The sequence below is a fragment of the Hylobates moloch genome, unplaced genomic scaffold (genome assembly GCF_009828535.3).
Source record: "Hylobates moloch isolate HMO894 unplaced genomic scaffold, HMol_V3 SCAFFOLD_18, whole genome shotgun sequence".
Taxonomy (NCBI): Eukaryota; Metazoa; Chordata; class Mammalia; order Primates; family Hylobatidae; genus Hylobates; species Hylobates moloch.
In genome coordinates, this window is record NW_026652293.1 from 433,336 (window position 1) to 458,126 (window position 24,791).

The 24,791-nt window shown below is 44.6% G+C and overlaps 2 protein-coding genes across 6 annotated transcripts in view; one reads left to right on the forward strand and one right to left on the reverse strand.

Annotated features, from left to right (window-relative positions):
• Positions 1-3,083: 3,083 nt before the first annotated feature.
• The window catches only part of YIPF1 (Yip1 domain family member 1), a 40,099-nt gene continuing 18,391 nt past the window's right edge, over positions 3,084-24,791 (reverse strand). For 2 of the 5 annotated variants that reach the window (XR_004245039.2, XR_004245040.2), the window contains 5 exons: positions 21,253-21,419; positions 20,736-20,918; positions 14,661-14,758; positions 9,598-9,648; positions 5,090-5,624 (listed from right to left, as the gene is read on the reverse strand). Coding sequence is in view for 3 of the 5 variants with exons in the window: in XM_058430512.1 (XP_058286495.1) it covers positions 14,669-14,758; positions 20,736-20,918; positions 21,253-21,419 (440 nt within the window). In the remaining 2 variants the exon portion in view is untranslated. Of the gene's footprint in view, positions 3,220-5,089; positions 5,625-9,597; positions 9,649-14,660; positions 14,759-20,735; positions 20,919-21,252; positions 21,420-24,791 lie in introns of those variants that run through there. The other 3 variants (XM_032136797.2, XM_032136796.2, XM_058430512.1) reach the window with 2 other exon arrangements.
• Positions 7,932-8,869, forward strand: LOC116457539 (large ribosomal subunit protein eL6-like). Its single transcript, XM_032753823.2, has one exon. It carries the CDS (start codon positions 7,956-7,958, stop codon positions 8,784-8,786), a length of 831 nt encoding a protein of 276 aa, XP_032609714.1. The 5' UTR covers positions 7,932-7,955; the 3' UTR covers positions 8,787-8,869.

Here is a 24,791-nt window from a genome sequence, read left to right on the forward strand (position 1 = left end):
AAGGCAACCAGCAGATTTATTCTGCTTTAAACATGCTCTCCCCATTCTCCTTCCTCTTTTTTTAGTTATACTGTAGATTCATTTTAAGGGCACATAACCGTTATAAACTCTATTTTCTCCCTCATAAGCATTATTAAGTTCTACACGTGAACACATATTTCATGCTCACCACCTGCTATGTCAATGTCTTAACAGTCATTTGGGTTGTCTGAAGTACGTTCTCTAGAAGATACCTCGGAAAGGTCTCATGGGAATATTTCCTGTGTTCTTCCACGTTGATAACATCTTGTCTGTGGCCAGTTTGGCTACATGTAAAATCCTTAGCTCATATTTTCTTTCTTTGGGTATCTATGTTACTACTGTCTTTGGACATAAAACAATGTCACCAACTGTGTCTCAGTGTTGATCTTCTGTGTTGATTTCTCCAGGTATGAGTGTGCCCATTTTATATGTACTCTTTTCTTCCAGAAAATTTTAATTATAGTTTTTTAAAAATGTATTTTTCTCCATTGCTTTTGTTTCTTCTTTGGACATCTATAATACATCTTTAGATCTTCTCTGCCTATCTTCCATATTGGTCACTTTTGTTTTTTTTTTTTTTTGAGATGGAGTCCTGCTCTGTGGCCCAGGCTGGAGTGCAATGGTGCAATCTCGGCTCACTGCAACCTCTGCCTCCCAAGTTCAAGTTATTCTCCTGTCTCAGCCTCCTGAGTAGCTAGGATTACAGGTGCCTACCACCATGCCTGGCTAATTTTTGTATTTTTAGTAGAGACAGGTTTTTGCCATGTTGGCCAGGGTGGTCTTGAACTCCTGACCTCAGGTGATCCACCTGCCTCAGCCACCCAAAGTGCTAGGATTATAGGCATGAGCCACTGCGCCCAACCCATACTGGTCACTTTTTCTTAAGTTCTTTGATTTCTCTTTATTCATTCTGGAATTTAATCTGTTTTCCTCCTTTTTCACTTTTTATTCCCTTAAAGCATTATCTGTTGTGTGCTTATTCACTCTAATATCTCTTCTATTATAATTCAGCCTTCATTTGTGAAATGAGTTTTCTCTTTTCTTTCCAATTCTTTTCTTAGTACTATTACCTAATTTCTGCCTTATAATTCTGATTAGTGATTTTCTTTCATATCCTGTACCGTTTCTTATTTTAGCTCATTTTAAAACATTACGTTATGGCTTTTATCTGGTTTTGTAAGCATGACTGTCTGGAATGCTTTCATTACCATTAGGGATGTTATTCTGCTCCTTGTTCTCATTTTTCATATAATAACTTCATTACAAGATTTGACTGCGATCCTTTCTGTTACTCTTTTTTATGTGAAATTAGTTTTTCTGCACATTTAGGAGGAAGAGGTGAGGCAGAATAGCTTTTCTAAATTCAAGGCTTTACAGCTTCCTTTTCTGTTTCCATGACATGTTCAAAAATACAGCTTCATCTTTCTGACATTGCTCTGTTCCCCTCCCTGACTCTCATCTGGACTTCTCTTTTCTTTGCCCCAAATATCCCTGGCCTGCTCTGCTTGCGTTTTGCTCCCTGCAGTTTCTTTTCTGGTGCCTGGTTACTCCAGCTTCTTCAGAACTTGCTGTGGATCCCTTGCATGCATGTGCTGCAAACTGGGTATTACGAAACTCCAGTTCGCTGCTGCTCTTCTATTAGCCCACTGCACTTTCCAGGGAGTACCTATTGGCTGTTTTGGGGTGCTCTTATTTTCCAATTTCGCAGACACCCTGTTGCTTTCCTGTGCTTCTTTCCATAAAAATGCTGATACCATGTCAGTCTTGGTGCTGCCAGAAGATTCCCTCTGCTTGAATTTTTGGGTTTGTGGGGATACCTTTTCACCTTTTGTCGTAGATGCCGATTTGTTTTTGATTTTGCTATCCCAGATGCCCTGTTTCTATGAGAGAATTCAAGGAGCTTCAAAAAGTATGCTAGTGCCACTGCCATTTTTCCAAAATTCATTTCTCTCAATTCTTTGTATGATACCAACCAATTAAATCGAACTGATAATGGACAAACCACCATCAACTTTTGTAAAAGGAGGGGCTCCAAGATGTACTATTATCTGTCTAAAACCCTTTCTCTCTTCCTTCCTTACTGACAGTATTCTGGTTCATTCAGGGTGACAGTGTGCCCAGCTAAAGAGTATTTCTCAGCCTCCCTTGCAGCTAGGGGTAACTGTGGGATACAGTTCTAACCAATAAGACATGACCCTTTTCTTTGGAGAAAGCTCATTACAAGGCAGGCTAACTCCACTGGCCAACCCTCTTTTACCCTTTCCCTTCCTGTTGCCTGTCAAGAGCTGAGTTGAGCTGGAAAAAGCTGAGCTGCCAGGACTTGGAGTACAGTTAAGACAAGTGAAAATGAAGTAAGAGCAAGCCTTTCATCACTTACTGTGATGGTACAAGCAACAGGCTAACCAGGAGAAAGCGCTGGCTCCCCTAATGTTCCATTTCCCACCATGAACCAGTGCCAGGCAAGGGTCAAGTGGATCAGTGCAAATGTGGGGATGGTCTCACTGCCAACTGATCCCTAAACAAAAGGCTCCTGCCATTTCACAGGCCTGGGGGCTGAGAAGAGGAAGAGGGGGAAGGGTTAGGAGTAGAAAAGTACTGAGCCTTGGAAGTGAAAAAAATATTTTCAAGTTCCCCGGTCCCCCATAGATAAATTGGTCTCTGCAGAGGCACCTGAAAAAGGCTATGGCTAGGAGGCCTCCAAATGGAGGAGGCTGGGCATGAAATGCAGATATGCGTAAGAGTGTCCTTGACTGTAGTCCCTTCAGAGACACACGGCACTCGCTGGGCACCCAGTCTGGTGTGGGCAGGCAGCTTTTCCCAAGAGGCCTGCTGGGTAAGGCCTTTGTCAGGCCTGAAAGATCAGGCACAGGCTTTTGGCCTGGAGCCACACTCCACACCACGTACCTTTTGCTGGAGGTAACACAGGCATCTTGGGAGTAGATGACAAATTCATGCTAAGGACTGCTGGGCAGAAGAAAAATAAAAAGAGATGGCATCATGGAGCAGCCATGCTAACCTCAGACTATCTCTAAATTTCTATTTACATAGGAAAGACAAAACGGCAAATTTATTTAAGCTACTGCTTCTCAGGGTTCTTTTATAGCTGAATGTAATTCGTAAGAGCTGCATGGAGGTCCCAAGAGCAGTGGCTCCCAAATGGTGGTGCTGGTTAGTTCATGAAACTTTCACTGGTCTTGGCTAGGTGAGAAAAAATTAACAGTCAGTTTTTCATAGAGCTAAACTTATCAAGTGTTTAGTGCTAAGATTATGCCCTTCCAGATTATTTGATATTATAATGTCCTTTCTTCTATAAAGATAGTGGTGCTGACAATGCTGGCTATGTCTAAAATCCTTACTTAAAAATTAAATCCTGGCCACTTTATTATAGAATCTCTAAACATATTTTTGGAAAAATTTACCAGTGATACCGACTTAAAAGTACTTAGTAGCTTGTAGTACTAGCAACTTGAGAAGCTGAGGTGGGAGGATTCCTTGAGCCAGGGGTTTGAGGCTGCAGTGGACCATGATGGCTGCACTGCACTCCAGCCTGGGAGATAGAGCAAGACAAAAAAAAAAAAAAATACTTGGAAGACTCAAGGGACTCAAAACAGCTGTCTTCAAATATCTGAAGGGAATAAGGCTCAGACTTGTTCTGTGAGGCCCAGAGGCACAGCAAAGACCACCCAGTGATGGCTGCAGAGGCACTTCTGACAGACAGGCCATTGAGGGAGGAAACGCTGCCTGGAGAAAGCCGGATGCCGGCAGCCACTGAGCAGTGATCACTGGACTGTAAGATCCAGGAGAACAGGGAGCTTGTCTGTTTTGTTCACTGTTCTAGCCTCAGTACCTACAATAGTACCCAGCACATAGTAGGTGCTCAGAATATATTCGTTGGTTAATTAATGGAGGGATATTCAGCATCTGATGGGTTTGCCAAGGTGATGTTAAGCTCACTGTAGCCTGATTTGTGTGTCTTCCTTTACCTGCATGGTCAACCTTTTAAGTCCAAGTGTGTCTTTGTAGCTATCTCAGAAATACATGGGGAATTCTGTCTGGAAGAGGATGATACGGTTTGGCTCTGTGTCCCCACCCAAATCTCGTCTTGAATTGTACTCCCATAATTTCCACATGGTGTAGTAGGGACCTGGTGGGAGATAATTTGAATCATGGGGGTGGTTTCCCCCATACTCTTCTCATGGTAGTGAATAAGACCTGATGGTTTTATCAGGGATTTCCGCTTTTGCATCCTCCTCATTATCTCTTGCCACCACCATGTAAGAAGTGCCTTTCACCTCCTGCCATGATTCTGAGGCCTCCACAGCCATGTGGAACTGTAAGTCCAATTAAAGCTCTTTTTCTTCCCAGTGTTGGGTATGTCTTTATCAGCAGCATGAAAACAGACTAATACAGAGGACAAGAGAAACAGGAGGGGATCAGCAATCCTGACCATCAGAAGCTCAGCCTCCCAGATCATATGCATTTTGAACAAAAAGTATGTTAAAGCTCTTTGTGGTGTCACTGGTTTCTCTCTTTAATGCACACTAGCCAGGAAGTCAAAGTGCCAGGTACTCCAAGTGCCCTAAGAGAATTTTCTGAAATTTGTCAAAATGGGATGTAAATGAATTTTTTGTTTTTTTTTTTCAAGAAAAGGTCTCACTTTGTCACCTAGGCTGGAGTGGCTCACGGCAGCCTCAACCTCCCACCTCAGCCTCTCGAGTAGCTGGACTACAGGCATGTGCAACCACACCCGGCTAATTTTTTGTAGTTCTTTTTTGTAGAGACTGGGTTTCACCACGCTGCCCAGGCTGGTCTCAACTCTTGGGCTCAAGCAATCCACCCACCTTAGCCTCCCAAAGTGCTGGGATTACAGGTGTGAGCCACAACTTCTCACCGAATGTGTTCTTTAAAACTGATATTCCATTCTTATAGGAAGAAACATTCAGATGTCCCATTTTAACCCACACATCATAACACCGAACACATTCAATCAGATTCCCAGCAGCCTCCAGTACAGACAAACCATCAAGGAAAAACTTGAGGTCAAAGTCACAAAATGCAGACACAGACATCATGTGAGGTATTTATTTTACAGCCATTCGGTTCAGCTGTCCAGTATCAGGTTACCAAAGACAAATTTTCAAGCTCCCGGTTAATCCCCACCAAAGTTTCTACTGTTCGGCTACTTCAGGATGGCTAACATCTGGAGAGAAGAGGATCCCCCAGGTAGTCTGTACATAATTCAGAGAGAGGACAACAGAATTTTGCATGGTTCTGTTTCAGGTATTAAGGTACCACAGTGAAGCATGTCATTTGACTGTGGTGGCAAAGGGACGGCACTGAGCATGCCTAACCTATTCCCCGGCATTTCAGTCCAATCAGCGCGTGCTCGCAATGATCATCCATGGGTGAAAAGGAAGAGCTGAAAGACACATGTGCTGAGCAACATTTAATTTCTGCTTGTTAAACGGGTGATTAGGCGCCAGTGCGGCACCATCCAGACACTGGGAGTTTGTGCCACTCCATCAGTTCTGCTGGCTCTGCTCATTCTGCTTTCCTGCAGTGGATGCCACTTCCCAAAGAACCATGCTCCAAAAACAAGAGAACTGAAAAACAAAACGGGAAACTTTCAAGACAAAGCACCTCCCCCCACAACAGGAAACAGCTACATTGTAGAAAAGGATATTCATGTATGTTTAGAGATATAACTCCCCTGGCCGGGCGCGGTGGCTCACGCCTGTAATCCCAGCACTCTGGGAGGCCGAGGCAGGCAGATCATGAGGTCAGGAGATCGAGACCATCCTGGCTAACACGGTGAAACCCCGTCTCTACTAAAAATACAAAAAATTAGCCGGGCGTGGTGGCGGGCGCCTGTAGTCCCAGCTACTCGGGAGGCTGAGGCAGGAGAATGGCGTGAACCTGGGAGGCGGAGCTTGCAGTGAGCCGAGATCGCGCCACTGCACTCCAGCCTGGGGGACGGAGAAAGACTCCGTCTCAAAAAAAAAAAAAAAAAAAAAGAGATATAACTCCCAACACCAGAGCAGTCTGCTGCCACCAATTCCCCAAATCTTGAGCCTTGAGTCTGATTTTGATGCTCAAAGTAGAACTTAGTGGTGGAAGAAAGATGATGCTTTAACAAGTTTTCTTCTATTTCCTTGGAAACCCAGTGACGCTTTCCAAGCCAGATCCCAAAGCTACCTTCGCCCATCCTTCTCTTTCTCTTCTCCACGACAGCACTGTGTTAAGCACTAGAGGAGAAAAGATAAGAGTGGATATGGAGGGACTTAAAGATCTGGGACCTGGAAAACCATGGTAGTTGAAATGTAAGGTTATACAGGAGATAATGGCAGGATATGAGGCAGGACAAATAAATCGGGGATAGATTGTGGCAATGCAGGGGGTTTCAATTTTGTTCTTTGGGCAATAGGGGGCCAAAAAAAAAGTTTCTAAGTAGGGAAGTGACATAGTCAAAGGCGTGGTCAGAATTGTAAATTTTCAAAGACCCCTGTGGCTATAGGATGAATTGGAAGGAGAAAAAGAAAAGAAGTGGAGAAAGCCATGTTACTGCTACAGTTCAAATATGAAATGATCGGTCCTGAACGCTGGCCATGGTAACGACAGGACAGAGACGAAAAATACTTCAGAGATAGAAAAGACAAGTCTTGCTGACTAATACTATGTGGAAGGTGAGTGGGGGGAATCTACAATCTACCTTGATGCTGAGGTTTCTATCTTGGGTGACAGGATGGATTTCTTAATTAATCCAACAAATATTGAGGACCCATGTGCCAGGTACTGGGTACAGTGATGAACAAGACAGACATGGTCCCAACTGTCAAGGAACCAGTCTACCAAGAGAAGCAACAGGGCAAACAAATGCAGAAAATATTATTTATTTAATTATAATCTTAACTTGCCAGGCGAGGGTGTAATAAAGAATCTAACCTACTCTGCAGTCAGGGACAATATAAATGATGGTGCCATCCCTGAGACAGGAAATTATGAGGAGGATCTGGTTGTAGTGGGGGATGAGTATAGCTTAGAATGTAATGAATTTCAGGCAACTGTTGGTATACCTACCTGGGGATTTTCAAGAGAAGGAAACTTGGAAAGAGGGGCTGGAGATAGAGTTAAATCCAGGGGAGACTAAGGAATATGGTGGAGAATAAGTTCCTAATGCATAGCCTTCCACTTGGGAGAATGAGCTAGGCCTTCCTGGAGACATCAACAGGGCAATACCACATTGAGATGTCAGCGTTTGATGATACCACAAAGGTGAGGCTAAGGCAAGGGCTAACTGCCCAAGTCTACCGGCTCAAGAAAAGAGAAACATTGCCAACAAAATATCTGTGAAAAGTGGCTGGAGAAGGCCAGATGCTGCAATTTGCTGGCATGAAACAACCTAAAGCCCTGATCAGCCTTTTAGTAACCATGAACTTGGGTTCCGAAACGCTAAATAAAGGTAGGGACAAACGGGCCCACAGACCAAGCACTCAAGATTTTATATTCATAAATATACACTCTGTTTTTCTCTCCTCTTTCTAGCTGTCTGTTCCAAATTAATGTCAAGACTAGGGAAGAATATGAAGACTAGAAAATTCCCTTCTCAGGCAGGCATGGTGACTCATGCCTGTAATCCCAGCACTTTGGGAGGCTGAGGTGAGCAGATCACTTGAGGCCAGGAGTTAGAGGCCAGCCTGGCCAACATGGCAAAACCCCATCTCTACCAAAAATACAGAAAAATTAGCCAGGCATGATGATGCATTCCTGTAATCCCAGCTACTCGGGAGGCTGAGGCATGAGAATCACTTGAACCCGGGAGATGGAGGTTGCAATGAGCCGAGATTGCACCACTGTCCTCCAGCTTGGGCAACAGAATGAGACTCTATCTGAAAAAAAAGGAAAAAAAAATTCCTTGCTCTTTCCCATCTTGCAAGATGGCGGATGAAAAAGTTGAGAAGCCAGATACTAAAGAGAAGAAACCCGAAGCCAAGAAGGCTGATGCTGGTGGCAAGGTGAAAAAGGGTAACCTCAAGGCTAAAAAGCCCAAGAAGGGGAAGCCCCATTGCAGCCGCAACCCTGTCCTTGTCAGAGGAATTGGCAGGTATTCCCGATCTGCCATGTATTCCAGAAAGGCCATGTACAAGAGGAAGTACTCAGCCGCTAAATCCAAGGTTGAAAAGAAAAAGAAGGAGAAGGTTCTTGCAACTGTTACAAAACCAGTTGGTGGTGACAAGAACGGTGGTACCCGGGTGGTTAAACTTCGCAGAATGCCTAGATATTATCCTACTGAAGATGTGCCTCGAAAGCTGTTGAGCCACGGCAACAAACCCTTCAGTCAGCAGGTGAGACAACTGCGAGCCAGCACCACCCCCGGGACCATTCTCATCATCCTCACTGGACGCCACAGGGGCAAGAGGGTGGTTTTCCTGAAGCAGCTGGCTAGTGGCTTGTTACTTGTAACTGGACCTCTGGTCCTCAATCGAGTTCCTCTACAAAGAACACACCAGAAATTTGTCATTGCCGCCTCAACCAAAATCGGTATCAGCGACGTAAAAATCCCAAAACATCTTACTGATGCTTACTTCAAGAAGAAGAAGCTGCGGAAGCCCAGACGCCAGGAAGGTGAGATCTTCGACACAGAAAAAGAGAAATACGAGATTACGGAGCAGCGCAAGATTGATCAGAAAGCTGTGGACTCACAAATTTTACCAAAAATCAAAGCTATTCCTCAGCTCCAGGGCTACCTGCGATCGTGTTTGCCCTGACAAATGGAATTTATCCTCACAAATTGGTGTTCTAAATATCTTAAGAACCTAATTAAATAGCTGATAACAACAACAACAAAAAATTCCTTCTCTTCTGCCAACTTTTAATGGGTGGCCAGAAGCAAAGAGGTTGGGAATTCTTGGCACTTAGGCCAGAGGGAGAAAAGTAAGATGCTGTTGCCCTTTGTGCCAAAGTTGGTCCCCAATGTCACCATCAGCCAGCACTTCCTTACCTCTTGAAGACTGCCTCTACCACCTCTTGGCCTAAGACCTGACTCTTGACCACTTTTGGCTCCCCATCTTGGGTGGCTGCACTATTGCATGGGCATTCTCTGTCCCTTTCCTTGCCTCAGCCCTGCAGCCAAACCTTCCAATGTCACCACTGTCTGATCTGGGATGTTCCAATCAGAAGTTCCCATAATCATGATTCTCTCTTTAATGTAAAAGGGCCTTCTAGTCTGTGTGGCACATGAGATGTAAAACTGGAGTATAGAATCTGGGAGGGTAAGGGCTGATCTCCGTTGTTCACCAGCACAGAGTAGAACTTCAATGAATGAACAAGTAAAGATTTCCCAAGTAACCTGCCACATAAATCCAGGAAAGTTTTGATGCTATGTGACTGGCCTAACAACTTGTTCAAATGAAGCTTTCTCCAAGTGTCTGCTGGGTGCTAGGGAGCTATATTGGTAAATAAAGCTCTGCCTTCAAGGAACTCTCAGTCTATGAAGTTACAGTGAATAAGCAAACTGCCATAATAGAAGAACATACGAGAGCTGTAGAAGAGCACAGAAAAGAAAATAAGTAATACTACCTGGAGAAGTCAAGAAAAACTTCAGCAAGGAGAGGGTATCTCAAGTGAGTCCTGAAAAATAAACAGGAAATTGCCAAGTAGACAAGGCTTGTGAAATGAACACTCTTGACAACGTGAGCGAGTGAAAGGATAACTGCATACAAACCCTGTGTATCCAGTCAGGAGGATTTAATGACAAAGGACTCTCCAGAAGCCCTCTCTGCATCATTAATTAAAGCCCTGATCACACTGTGATATGATTATCTGCTGATGGCCCTCCTCTGGACAGCCCCACCCGTCACTGCCCCTGGAAAGCTTGCCCCAATCTGGATGCGGTCTCAAGCCCTCAAGCCAAAGCAGGGCTTCCCAGGTACAGTTTCCAGGCTCTACCGGGGTCTTGGCTCAGAGAAGACATAGCACTGCCCTCAGGTGAAAAGTTAATGAAGAAGGAAGGATGGAAGCCAGATATTCTTCATATTATTTCAATAACTTATGTAGGGGTAGCACGCTGATTGCAAGTACAGTCCCACACTGCAAAATGATATTTCAGTTAACAACAGACCACGTATACAACGGTGGTCCCATGAGATCACACCATATTTTTACTGTACCTTTTCTATGTTTAGGTACACAAATACTTACGATTGTGTTACATCTGCCTGCTGTATCCAGTATAGTAACATGCCACACAGGTTTGTAGCCTAGAAGCAATAGGCTATCCCACATAAGTGTGTTGTAAGCTATACCATCTAGGTTTGTTTAAGTATATTCTATGACATTTGCACAATGATGAAACTGCCTAATGACGCATGTCTCAGAATGTATCCCATCACTAAGCAACGCATGACTGTAACTGGAAGCTCCCTTATGATCCTGAGGTTCCAGGGAGAGAAGGGGTTCTCCCTGGAATGTGTTCTAAGCTAAGCCTTCCAGTGCTCTTCTGGGAATGTGCTCTAGGCTAAGTTTTCCAATATACAGATTTACATGGGGAAGGTAGGTTACTGGTGAGATTAGAAGCCTTTATTTTTCAGTGAAAGTTGGGAGTCCAGAGATGACAGTAGAAGGCACAGCCAGCTCGTAAATCAGCAGCATTCAGGGCTCTGGACAGCCTCTCTATCAGCAAAGCAATTGATGCTTCTGCCAGGGAGGCCGCAAAGAAGCTGTTCATCGCTACCTCATTTGGAGACTTCACACCCAAATGGAGGCACTAACAGCCAAGTTTATAGATCTGAGCAAAGCGCAGAGGCGTCAAATCTGTGTACACCAGTCTGCTAAGTCTTCAAGGGCCCTGAGGGGCAGGCTCTTCTCAGATGCTGCTCTGACTCTCTGAAGGCCTTTACAACCAAAATGAAATGAAGTAACTTAAGTCCTAGCTCAGGGGCAGGTTGAGAGAGACCCTCAACATGGTGATGGCAGGTACTTTGGGCCAAAGAGAGACCCAGGAAACTGTTGCCATTTGTGTTCTCTACCTCTGTCCCTCTCCAGCTGGGCTCGAATTGTCTCGTTCTCAGTGATGTGAGTCCACATCGTGTTATCATGTTCCCCTGTACAGCCTAGGTCTTCATCTTCCCAAAAGCCATGGGAAGCAGACTACTTTTTCCAGAACAGCTAACTGACTGTGCTCAACCTTCATGACCCAGTTCAAACAAGAGCCCCTCTCTGAAGCTTCCCTCCAGGCCAACTCCAACTGAGTCCCTCCCTTCTTGGCCCGGTAATGCTAAACTGACAACTTGGCTATGGCATTTAAAGCTTTAATAGTTCTTATATGGATTGACAACAGTATATGCAAATACTTCAAATAAACACGTATCACTAGTTTGTGCTTGTGACTGAGAATCTAAAATGGCCTCCAGTGATCCCCGCCTGTCTCCAGGCATTCACGCCCTTGTGAAATCCCCTCCCCTAGAAGGTAGGCAAGAACTGTGACTTGCTTCTGGTCAATAGAAGATGGCAAAGGTGATGACCATCTCTCCTATGTTTACATTATATAGGACAGCAACTTCCATCTCACTATTAGACTCGATTGCCTCTCTCTCCCTTTATGGCTTTGATGAAGTGAGTGATCATACAGAGGGACCCACGTGGCAAGGAACTGAGGGTGGTCTCCAAATGACCATTAGCAAGAAGGCCCCCATTCTACGAAGCCACAGGAATTGAATCCTGCCAACAACCTTGTGAGTTGGGAAGCAGATCTTTTCCCAGTCTAGATTTCAGGTGAGACACCAGCTCTGGCCAATGTTTTGACTGCAGCCTTGAGAGAGAATCTGAAGTAGAGGAGCAAGCTAAGCTATCCCCAGAGTCCTGCCCCACAGAAACTGTGAGAATGTGTATTGTGGTAATGCCACTGGGCAGCAATAGATAATTAATACAGCACGCAAACTCTCAGCTGATAAGACATGCAATCAAAGGAGTGTGGAGACTGCTACTAAACACCTCTAGACCCGCAGAGGAAGGCTCCATCAAACAGCCAAAGACTAGCAGTGAGAACCTGCATGTTTTAGTGGTAAAAAGAACATTTGTCTAAAAAATGGGAAAGTGAAAAATCTCAAACATTGGCTTCCCAAGACTTAGATATGAGTCCCAGCTCTGCTTCTAAGAGGTAGGTGATCTTAGTCAACCCAGATTTACTAAGCCCAGTCTTCTCATCTATACATACAATGTGGTCAATAGGGCGAGTAAGAGTGGCCAATGAGAGAATAAACTAGGAAATGTTTTGTCAGGCCGGGCGCGGTGGTTCACACCTGTAATCCCAGCATTTTGGGAGGCCGAGGTGGGCGGATCACAAGGTCAAGAGTTTGAGACCAGCCTGGCCAACATAGTGAAACCCTGTCTCTACTAAAAATACAAAACATTAGCCAGGCATGGTGACGGGTGCCTGTAATCCCAACTACTTGGGAGGCTGAGGCAGGAGAATCTCTTGAACCGGGGAGGCAGAGGTTGCAGAGGGCCAAGATTGCGCCACTGCACTCCAGCCTGGGCGACAGAGCGAGACTCCATCTCAAAAAAAATAAATAAATAAATAAATAAAGTGTTTTGTCAAATGGAATGTGATAGACACATGTTAGTTTGCCCCAGAACTCTGGGGTGGCCTTGGGTAAGGCACTGTCCTCTCTCGGCCTCAGCTTCCTTATTGTAAAATGAGGAGGGAAGCCCATGCTATTTAATGTCTCCAAGGGCTCTGACCTTCTTTGATTCTAACATCACATACCCATGAGAAGAGAAGAAGAGGCGAAAGTGGTAGACTATGACATTTTCCAATAGTTCCCAGTCATTCTGCTGGTCAGGGTGACTGTCTTACCATTAAGGAACTGGAAAGCATTTGACCAGGTCATATCTAGTCAACCTACAGGGCCTACAACCTGGATTCCTCAACTAAGAGGGAAAATCCCCATTTGTTTTACAAAAAGGAAAAAAGGGTCAAGGTAAAGTCGGGGGAGCCACCAAACATAAACCACTGACGCACTCTGAGAGTGGCGGTAGCTTTGATTTTATTGCTGAACACCTTAACTGTGTGCCAGGAGCTTTTATAAAAATAATCTCCAACCTTCACTTCAATGTTATATAGGTTGTGTCATTTTTATTTTAAAGACAAGTTAGCTGAGGCTCAAAGAGAGTAAGCCCCTCACCCAAGGCACATTGCTAGTACCTGGTAGGGCTGGGATTTATCATTATTATTATTAGAGACAGGTTCTCCCTCTATCATCCAGGCTAGAGTGCAGTGGTGCAATCACAGCTCACTTTAACCTCCATCTCCCAGGCTCAAGTGATCCTCCAACCCCAGCCTCCCAACGAGCTGGGAATACAGGAGCATGCCACCACGCCAAGCTAATTTTTTGTATTGTTTGTAGAAACGGGGTTTTGCTACATTGCCCAGGTTGATCTCAAACTCTTGAGCTCAAGTGATCTGCCTGCCTTGGCCTCCCAGAGTGCTGGGATTACAGGCGTGAGCCACCACAGCTGGCCTGGGATTTAATTGTAATTTTATTTAATTCTAAGCCCCTGGTTTTTGCACATATCTCATGCCTCTGGGAGAGAGCAGCTTGGGCAGAAAGGACAGTCTGTGATTACAAAGCAAAGTAAAGGTTCTTGGCCTGCAGCAAGATCGTGTGCAGAGTGTAGCTTCATTTATTCATGCCACAAACATTTACTGAGTGCCCTATGTATACGAGGTTATGTGGTAGGCAATGAAGATACAGAGTAACACCATTCCTTGTTCTTGTGGAGCTGAGTCTAACTGGGGAGACACTGTAGTATACAGTGGACAAATGAATGAATAAATAGCTGAACAAATGAATGAATAGGCAGATGGACACATGATTAGTCAGCCATTGGTGTTTCAAGCACCACGAGAGTGATACTTAATACAAAGTGTAATGGGATCACCAGACAAATTATATGACCAGATAAATGGCCGGGCACGATGGCTCACGCCTGTAATCCCAGCACTTTGGGTGGCCGAGGCAGGTGGATCACCTGAGGTCAGGAGTTCAAGACCAGCCTGGCCAATATGGTGAAACCCCATCTCTAATAAAAATACAAAAATTAGCCAGGCAGTAGCGGCACACACCTGTAATCGCAGCTACTCAGGAGGCTGAGGCAGGAGAATCGCTTGAACCGAGGAGATGGAGGCTGCAGTGAGCTGAGATCATGCCATTGCACTCCAGCCTGGGCAACAAGAGCGAAACTCTGTCTCAAAAAGAAAAAAAGAAAGAAAGAAAAAGAAAAAAGAAAAAAAACACCAGGATTGTTATCAAATGGAATAAACCCACATCGTGTTCTAGGAAATGGTTCCGGGAGAAGAGAGTCCCCTCTGCTGGGACCAAAGGCAGGAGCTCCTCTTACAGAAGAACCTAAGAGCTCATGTTATCCAACTCTATAAAGCCAGTATCGTGTGGATTTCAAAACAGAGGGCTTCAATAAGAGGAACACAGAAACACAGACATGCACATGCACAAACCCACACTGAACTGTGCAGAAGGATAAAAGGGTCTGGCCCTCTGTGCTTAAAGCTAACAGTAACAGAATTGATACACCTGCCCATGTTTTATGGCACCACACAGCAAAATAAAAATAGAATCTCTTACTTTCCTCATTAGCTGGACTTGGCTGCAGCAACTGTTTGGTTTGGAGTAGCTATAATTGTTGGGAGATGGTCCATCTCTGGTGCATCAAAAAAGTATGCCTGTGGGGAAAAAAAGACCCAGGAGGGAGTTAAAAAGACAATGGTCCGGGTAAGTGTTTTTTTAGACTCCATGCTAACAGTACTTTTGGACTCTCACGGCCCCTAAGTTCTTCCTACCATATTTATCATCACACTAAACTACAATCATCTCTGTTTACGTTTGTCTCACTAAATTGTGCGTACTTTTAGAAATTTAGCTATCATGTATTGAGCAGTTACTATATTACATGACTTACTCTTAATAACCCTATGAGGTTGTTAGGATTATCCTCATTAGACAGATAAAGAAACTAAGGCTCACAGAGACTGTCATTTGATCAGGTGAACATGCTAATGAGTGGTGAAGCCAGAACTCAAAGCTAGGTCGGTCTGACTCCAAAGCACAAGCTCTTAATCACTACATTATACAGTCTTTCCTCCAGGGCAAAGGCTGTATCCTTCTTCATCTTCGTGTCACCAGCACCCCTGCACAGGGGCTGGCACAGTATGTAGCCAATCAGTACCTAATGAACTGAACTACATTAGCTTGCTGCTAAACTAGTTAGTTGGCTTTCTGTAAATACCTTCAAAAGAGAGTGCTAGGCATGCTTTCCCTAAAAATTCTTCAGCTGGGAAACGAAAGGTTTGCTAAGTGCTTCCACTCACCATCTACAGTTTAACTGTCAAAAGTCAGAAGGAGGTAGAGGAGGGAAGACATAAGGTTTAGAGAAGCCTAACTTTTGAGCCCAGGAAAATACCAATCTCACTACCCTTGAATACTGGTTGTTCAAAGGAAAGGTGAATCTGTTACCACATCAAGGCCCACTGAATGTTCATGACACCCCCTTGGGGTCAGTGCCCTTAGGAAGGTACACGTTAGAAAGCCAACAACCATTTTTCACCAGCTCTGCTCTCTATCAGCCAGAAGGGGGCACCAACACAACATGTTGGAGCTCTCCCCTACCTGTTGCTATTCCATGTTAACTCTCTGAAAAAAGTTTCCAGATGATGCCTTTCTCTGCAGACTCCCTCTAGTTTGCCCCATCCCCAGAGCAACTCTATTACTTTTAAGAGGCTTCCTCCCTAGGAACCCTTCCAGCAGCTGTTTTCTGGGGCAAGGAAAGAAGAGTCCCTAACTTAAGTGGGGGATGGGGCCGCAGTGCTAGTGCTGGGCTCCTCCAGTTCCCCCGCAGGTGCACTGTGCCACAAGCCCCCAGGATGCAGGAACAAAGGCTTTCTTCCAGGATACTGCAGGATGCCCTCGTAAGACAGGATGAGCAGAGGCCCGGCTTCTACACCTGGCTCTGCTATTAGCTCACGCTGTGACTTTGGACAAGTCGCTCCACCTGCTTTGGCCTCAACTTTCTGATCTATAAAATTTAAGGATTAGAAAAGATGATCTTGGGGCTGGGTGTGGTGGCTCGAGAGAGAGAGAGATTGGGTGTGGTGGAGAGAGAGGGAAAGAGAGTGAGAGGGAGAGAGAGAAGGCAGGCAGGGAAGGAAGGAAGGGAGGGAGGGAAGAAAAGTAAATAAGATCTCAGCTGGGTGTGGTGGCTCACACCTGTAATCTCAGCACTTTGGGAGGCCAAGGCAGGTGGATCATTTGAGGCTAGGAGTTCAAGACCAGCCCAGCCAACATGGTGAAACCCTACCTCTACTAAAAATACAAAAATCAGCCAGGCGTGGTGGCACATGCCTGTCATACCAGCTACTCAGGAGGCTGAGGGACAAGAATTGCTTGAGCCCAGGAGGCAAAGGTTGCAGTTAGCCTAGATCACACTGCTGCACTCCAGCCTGGGTGACAGAGGGAAACTCTGACTCAAAAAGAAAAGATGATCTCTTAGGGCCATTCCTTGAACAATCTTGAATTCTGTGATTCATTAATTCCACAAATGCTTAATAACAATCACAGCCATCATTTGGGGAATGCCTACTGTGCACCAGACATATAATTGATCATTAATCTGCTCAAAAAATGCTGTAACAGGCCATTTTATCCCTTTTAAAGATGAGAAAGCTGAGGCTCAAAGAAATGGAGATTTTCCCAAGGCTAGACAACTATGTGTCTGAGCTAGGATTTCAATCCAGTCGAGTCCATCTCCATACTCTGTGCTCTTCTAATTCTCCAACACTTCCTGCAATTTGGCACCTAGTCTATGTCCAGTCCAGATCTAGCACCGTGGAGACCTCAAAGCTGAATCAGCAGGCTCTCTGTGAGTAGGGGTAGGGCACAGCTCCCTGTAAAAGCCAGCAGTAACCACCTCAAACTTAGGCTTGTACATCTCCAAACATACACCAAGGGTGCAGCCTCTAGATGCTTCCTTAGTCATGTGTGTTCTGGTATAACTTAGACATCATTTACATGTGCAATCACCAAGGGGCCCCTGGCAGGTGTGGGGCTGTTATATGCTTCACTGCACTAAGGCAAAAACACCAATCCGTGTTCCCCAGGGGAGAGTGAGAAAGCCAAGCTGTCTGGTTCAGCCGGTGCCCCTCAGCTCAAATAACTCCCCTGCCAGTTCCTCTCTCTGCCCTAATAATAATGTCTTCCATTTACATGACTCGTCGTATTTTCCATGCTGCATACATCATTCAATCCTTGCAACGTAAAGATGTTGCCATGCACGATCGGCCCCTGTTTCTAAGTGAGGAGGCAGGAGTCCAGAGAAGGGAAATCACCCAAGCAGGTGATAGTGGAGCTAGGACTGGAACCCAAGTTTCCTAACTTCTGGCTCAGCCCTTCTGCAGCACACAATGCCTCCAGAAGAAAAAGGAGGGGCTGGTCACTGTGGAAAACAAAACTGAGGCATGATGGGCCCCTGGCTAGACACCTGACCACGGGATGGTTCCCTTCCTCCGGAAGGAGAAAACTGCCTTCCTCTCCAGGAAGAGGCCCTGCACCCCACAAGGACCTCCCTGCTCCACAGTCCAACCCATCCTGCTCTTCTGAGTCCCTTACAGACTGAACAGCCTCTTCTGTCTCCTCATCTCCACTGCCTTCTCATCCAGGTGTATAATGGGTAAAAACTTCAGGAGACATGAGAAGATGCCAGTGAGAGGTATCAAGAAAGGGCATTGTCGTTAAGAGCGGGAGACTTCAGCTTTGGCCCGGGTACCAGCTGTGGGACCCTGGACCACTCTGACTTGGGTACTATGGAGGAATAAGCAGCACACTGGCCCTGGCAGTGTCTGACGACACAGGCTCCTCTAATGACTTTGCATCTGAGGAACACTACAGAGTATATGGAGGGCTTTCACAGCCAGCTCACAGCATCTCACAAAACCCCAAGAAAACAACAATTCCTTTCACAGATGAGGAAACCAAGGTTCTGAGAAGCAAGTCTCTTGCCTAGGTTTGCAGCGCTGGGCATCTCTCAGTCCAGGGCACTCCCTGCTTCTGAATTAGGCTCTCTTTCAGAAAGTTCCTGAGCAGCGAGACAGGCAGGTAAATCCTGGTTTCAGTGCCATCTGCTCCGAAAGGGAACAATAGGCACAGGCGGTAAAAGGTCCTGCCAGAGGTACTGGATGAAATGGGTTCTTTTTTTGTTTTTTTGAGATGAAGTCTCGCTCTGTCACCCAGGCTGGAGTGCAGTGGCGCAATCTCAGTTCCCTGCAACCTCTACCTCCTAGGCTCAAGCGATTCTCACACCTCAGCCTCCCTGGTAGCTGAGACTACAAGCATGTGCCACCGTACCTGGCTGATTTTTTTAAATTTTTGGTAAAGACAGGGTTTAACCATGTTGCCCAGACTGGTCTCGAACTCCTGAGCTCAAGCCATCTGCCTGCAACTTCCTCCCAAAGTGCTGGGATTATAGACGAGAGCCATCAAGCCTGGCCTGAAATGGGTTCTTAATAATAACCATAATAGCTCCCTGCTTCACTGCTCAACCTGCCCTGCTCCTATTCCTTAGAGAAATGTGAAAGGCAATGCCTCCTCTCCTGCCTCCTTCTCCTCACCAACTTCTCAGCCAGGTACGTGAGGGGAAGAACTTCAGAAGAGAGACGGGAATGCCAGTGAGGGACGAGAGATGCCAGTGAGAGTTGGTCACAATGAAAAGGATGTTCTTCAGCAGACAGAAAAGTCCCAGAAGAGTCACGGCAGCATTTTAAGGGATCAACTCAGAGATTCCAAGTGCCAGAAATTAATAGTGTCATTCTGCCATGAGTCAAACCAACAGGCCTGCCTCGAGGGTTTAAAGCTTATGCACATGTAAAGTGCATGCAAACTAGGTTTGTGTTTCACAACTTGGCACTTTTTATGAAACTTGTTTAATGATAAAGCATTGGGATTTCATTAATCTAATGAAATTCTAATCAGATTAATGCATTTAATGAGACATGGTTATCTACACAAAAATGTTAAAGATCAAACGATGCCAAAGAGACATTTACTCCTAAAACTGCAAAACCTGACCAAGGGTCTGGAAACATGCCATGTGGACTAAGACACCTTCCCATGGCCATGTCCTTTCCTTTATTAGGGACCTTAACATTCTTGGACTCTGATTTTTTTTTCAAAACCTACAACAGGGCTTGTTAAGGCCGTGGACAGCAAATTTGTGCACAATGTGTACAGAAGACACAAAACCATGTCTCCCTAGGATCAAAGGAAAGGGACCTAATTTATGGGCATTTATAGGACAAGTTCATGTTAAGTGCTTTACAGATATCATTTTATTTGACTCTCAGAACAATCTTGTGGCAGGAAATATACCCATGTCACAGACTAAGAAATTAAGATTCGGAGAGGGACAATAACATCTCCAAGTTCACACAGCCAATGAGTGACAGAGCTGGTCTTCAATCTGGGCTCATCTGACACAAAAGCACCTGCTCTCCCTAAAAAGACACCTACATATGAACTCAAATACTATTTTAAATGTTGTTCACCTTAAAAGTAACTCCACTTTCCCATATCTGACTTCATTTTCAAGCTTTCTACCTTCAAATTTAAAACTTCTAATTTCTACCTTTAAACTTTAAACTTTCTACCTTTAAATAAAACTTTAAATTTCAAAAATCTTTCTAGGTATGTGCAGAAAATCAGCAAAGGTATCCAAACACAGAATCCCCCACCCCAGCTCCCTAACTCTATATAGTCAGCCCTCCACATCCACAGGCTCAGCATCCTCAGGCTCAACCAACCACGATGAAAAATATTCTTTAAAGATATATAAGTTAAAAAAACCAATATGACAATAAAAATAATACACATTTTAAAATACAGTATAATAACTATTTACATAGCATTTACACTGCACTAGGTATTATGAGTAATCTGGAAATGATGTAAAGCACATAGGAGCATGTGTGTTCACCATTTTTATATAGGGGACTTGAGCATCCATGCTTTGGTATCCATAGAGGGTCCTGGAACCAACCACACCCCCACAACCCCAATACTGAGGAACAAATGTATATAGACACTCATCCACCCCTATTTCCTCTGGTCAGACCCCAAATTCTCATCAGATTACTGAAATTAGGCAAAACCAAAGACTAAAGCCAAATTCTCATAATTTCACCACTTCCCGTGTAGGTGAGTCTACTTAAAATGAAATTTTATTTCATAGAATCAATTTTTTTTTTTTTCTTTTGAGACAGGGTCTCCCTCGGTCACCCAGGCCGGAGTACAGTGGTATGATCTCAGCTCATTGCAACCTCCACCTCCTGGGCTCAAGCGATCCTCCCACCTCAGCCTCCCAAGTGCCAGCTACTTGTGAGGCTGAGGTGGGAGGATCACTTAAGCCACGATGCCCAGCTAATTTTTGTATTTTTAGTAGAGATGGGGTTTCACCATGCTGCCCAGGCTGGTCTTGAGCTCCTGAGCTCAAGAGATCCGCCCACTTGGGCCTCCCAAACTATTGGGATTATGGGCGTGAGCCAACGTGCCCAGCCCATGGAGTCAATTTTAAAAGAACTGTAGTGTGTAACAGTTTGAGGTCTTTTAGCACTTGGATATAAAACACACCAAAAGAATACAGGAATGAATCCATACCAAGCAGCCCACAGAAAGCAGCATATGAAGCAACACAATTGTCACAACTGTGGCCAATGCAACGCGTCGGTTATCCTCACGAACAGCTGGCCAAAATGTCATTGCCAAGACAGATCCTGAGATGCCCAGGGCAATCACGACTAGAATCCAACGAACAGCTTTCTGGGGGATAATCCACAGTATCTGAAGAAGAGAAAAGGAGGAGCGGGGAGTTCTTGGGAGGCATTTGTTCATTCCAGGCATGTATGTTTACAAAAGGCCCTGAGCCAATCAGCAGCTGGGCCCCCACTGCCACTCTGGTTTTTCAGTACAGGCTGGAGGAACACCACCAGCAGGTAGACTGAGGCACTAGGCTCCCCAGACCCCTTTCATGCTGAACTTCTAACTTCAAAGGAGATTTTTTCAGGAGCACGTGAGTGTTGCGCTGGGAATCATGATGGTGGGTCAAATTCCTGGTTGAAGTTTCTACCAACAACAGAGCATCACTGAGAATCTACTCCCTGAGCGTGGTACTTACTGCGGTGGGGATATAAATGAAGAGGGAATATCCATAGACACACACAATCTCCAGAAACGAATAGGAGACGATGTTCATAACTTTGCTGTTTCTCCACATGAGGAAACCCCAGAGTGCGAGAGGAACCAGCCAGGCATAGGCATAGATGATGGTGGCTGCTATGGACACTGAGGATGACAGGACACAAGTTTCAATCTCCATCATGCCTTTAGTAGACTATCAGAGCACCTCCAACACCTTAGTGTATTTAAATGCTAACACGTCAACTGACTTCAGTGGACCATGGAATCATGTCTTACTGGTCTGTAATCCCTGAGCTTGGCACAGCACCTAACACACAGTAGGCACTTTAGAAATGTTTGTTGAATTAATGAATCTTTACCATTCGTCTTTGTGGTGAGGATCAATAGTCTCTCATATGGTTTTTATAGTTCATTTAATAACTAACAACTGATAATATTAAACAACTGAACTATGCAACTGAAATACTTCAGAGGGCCACACTGCAAATGTTCATATATAGTAGATATTTCAATCAAATAAAAACCAACTATCCCCTTGGAAGAACACGTTCTCTTCCTCCGTATAACAAGAGCGGACACTGACTTCTTTAGCAAATGTATTAAAATGCCTTGGGTAGAGATTAACTTGCTCTGCATGCTCTCTAGAGTTCCTCTGTCTCTGAAATTGGGAGATGCAGCTCACTGATTAACTGCCTGAAATATTCTCCAGTTTTACTTTCTTCCTTAAATAAGTAATTCTGCAACTGGGGCAAAAATGCTATTGAGTGGCTCCTCAGAACAGCAACGTTCAGCATATCCCTGTACCTCTCTCCTCTTCCTCTAGTAGCAGCACGCCCTGGAGGATTCCCTTTCCCTCTTCTGGAGTGGAGGGTCATAAAGTTATAGGTAAGCCACGGCACCAGCCCTTTCTACATGAAAATCAGTAGGTAATTCACTTAATGCATCTTGGCAAGAACAAAGGCACCCCTAACAATTATAGTCAGACTCTGGTTAAGACATGAATGTCCAAAACATGTTTTAGCTCCCAGAACAGTTTTTTCACACTGGGAATTGCCTCGTTAGGCCAAATGTAATTCTGCTGATATACTGCCTTTTTCTTGGATAACTAAGGGAAGAGGAGGGAATTACTCCCATGGCTATAGCTGTCACTTATTGATCAACTACTGGGCATCAGGTATTACACTCGGTGCTTTATTGAGAGGCAATGTGGAATAATGGTCAAGGGCACAGACTCTGTATGCAGACTCCATGGGTTCTAGTCTTAGGAAAAGAAACTCCTGGGGGTAAGTTACTTAACCTTCCTGTCTCAGTTAGGTCCCATTTAACCTATAAAATGGGAAGAAAAATAATATACTACCTTCTAAGATTAATAGGAGAATTAAATGAATAAAAGCAGGTAAGAACTCTTCTAAGTAGAAGAGTGATCAATAATAAATGCTCAATCAAGAATTAGTTTTCATATTGTTAACTAATATGCAGCTACATTTATTTCATACAATCTATATCGTCATTTTAGAGATGAGGAAAAGGGGTCAGAGAAGCTAAGTTGTTTGGTCAAGGTCACATAATTAACAAGTTGGTAGAAGCAGGATCTCATCTCAGATGTGACTCATACTTTTTACATAAAATGGAAAAACGTTTATTGATAGGGCCAATGACTACTTTACCAGTATATATATCACATCACTTCCTGACACTGGGATGCCCAGCCAAAGAGGATAAGAACAGATAAAGACTCTCCTGAGTTTCCAGATCCCCAGGCAAAGTGGGTCACTCCTTCTTCCATGTCAATATACCTACACTTATCTCTGATATAGAGGTTAATATGTACTGTTTACAGCAATAGTCATTTACTAGCTTTCTAACCACTGAACTACTTGAAGGCAGGATCTATATCTCATGGTTAATATTTACTGAGTTAAACTCAAATCAAGGTTATTTGATAGAGTTGGGATTGAATCCAAGTCTGATTCCATGATGGACAAGAAGGGAAAGTGGGCATGGAAGGTAAAGGGGAAGAAAAGAAGGAAGGATACGTGGATACGTGCTCTCTCTCTCTCTTACACACACACACACACACACACACACACACACACACACACACACAGAGGCAAATACATATCTTTCTATGCACATACAGTGAACTAGTTGAAGGCAGGGTTTCTATCTCATGGTTAACATTTATTGCATTAAACTCAAACCAAGGTTACTGGATAAATAATGGGATTGAATATATGTGTACATATTTGTGTGTGTGTGTGTGTGTATAGTAATAGTTAATGTTTATTGAACTCTTTTTGGTACAAACCACTATTCTAAGCTTTTTATATATATTAACTCTTTATTCTTACAATAGTCCTGTAAGATAAATATTATTATTTCCATTTCACCAATGAAGAATCTGAGGCTAAGACATAAAATAGCTTGCCCAACAGAGTAGAAGCTAGTGAGTGGTGGAGCTGGAACTGAAGCTAGCGGTCTAGTTCCAGAACTGGTGCTCTTATCCAGGCTACTTACAGCCTCTCAACAGAAGAGCAGGCAGGGAGGGAGCCAGGGAACTGAGAAAGTGGTACAGGCCAATCTCCGATAAAGCCAAACTTCCTCATTTGGGGGCAGCTGTCATCTGCAAGTCTCTAAAAGCTGTTTTGTTTTTTCTTCTAAATACCCAATACTGACACAAGAAAGGATGTTTTAAAACAAGAATGTCATTCACAAGCCCATCCCTAGGACACATTCATTTCTGCATTTTCCCTTCCAGGCTTTGATCATTTGCAGACTTCTTTCTCCACCGCCCCCCCGCCCAGGCTTTTTTTTTTTTTTGAGACAGAGTCTCTCTCTGTTGCCCAGGCTGGAGCGCAGTGGCGTGATCTCGGCTCACTCTAACCTCCGCCTCCCGGGTTCAACCAATTCTCCTGCCTCAGCCTCCTGATTACAGGCGTGCGCCACCATGCCTGGATAATTTTTTATTTTTAGTAGAGACGGGTTTCACCATGTTGGTCAGACTGGTCTCGAACTCCTGACCTTGTGATCCACCCACCTTGGCCTCCCAAAGTGCTGGGATGAAAGGCATGAGCCACTTGCACCGGGTCTCTCCTTTTTTTTTTTTTGAGACAGTGACTCACTCTGTCACCCAGGCTGGAGCGCAGTGGACGATCACAGCTCACTACAGCCTCAATCTCTGGGCTCAAGTGATCCTCCCAACTCAGCCTCCTGAGTAGCTGGGACTACAGGCATGCACCACCATACCCGGTAACTTTTATTTAGTTTTTAGTTTTAGAGACAAGGTCTCACTATGTTGCCCAGGCTGATCTCAAACTCCTCAGCTCAAGCAATCCTCCCACCTTGGCCTCCCAAAGTGCTGGGATTACAGGCATGAGCAAGCATGTCCAGCCCAGATTTCTCTTCAACAAAGTTGCTAACAGAATAGGCACCAGTTTGGAGTAAGTTATGAATTTTTCACGTAGCTCTAGGTGCTTCGTGATTGGCAACTGCAGATGACCCCAGCTAGTTGAGCCA

Coding starts and splice junctions, on each gene's coding strand:
- LOC116457539 (XM_032753823.2), top strand. CDS start 7,956: ATGGCGGATGAAAAAGTTGAGAAGCCAGATACTAAAGAGAAGAAACCC.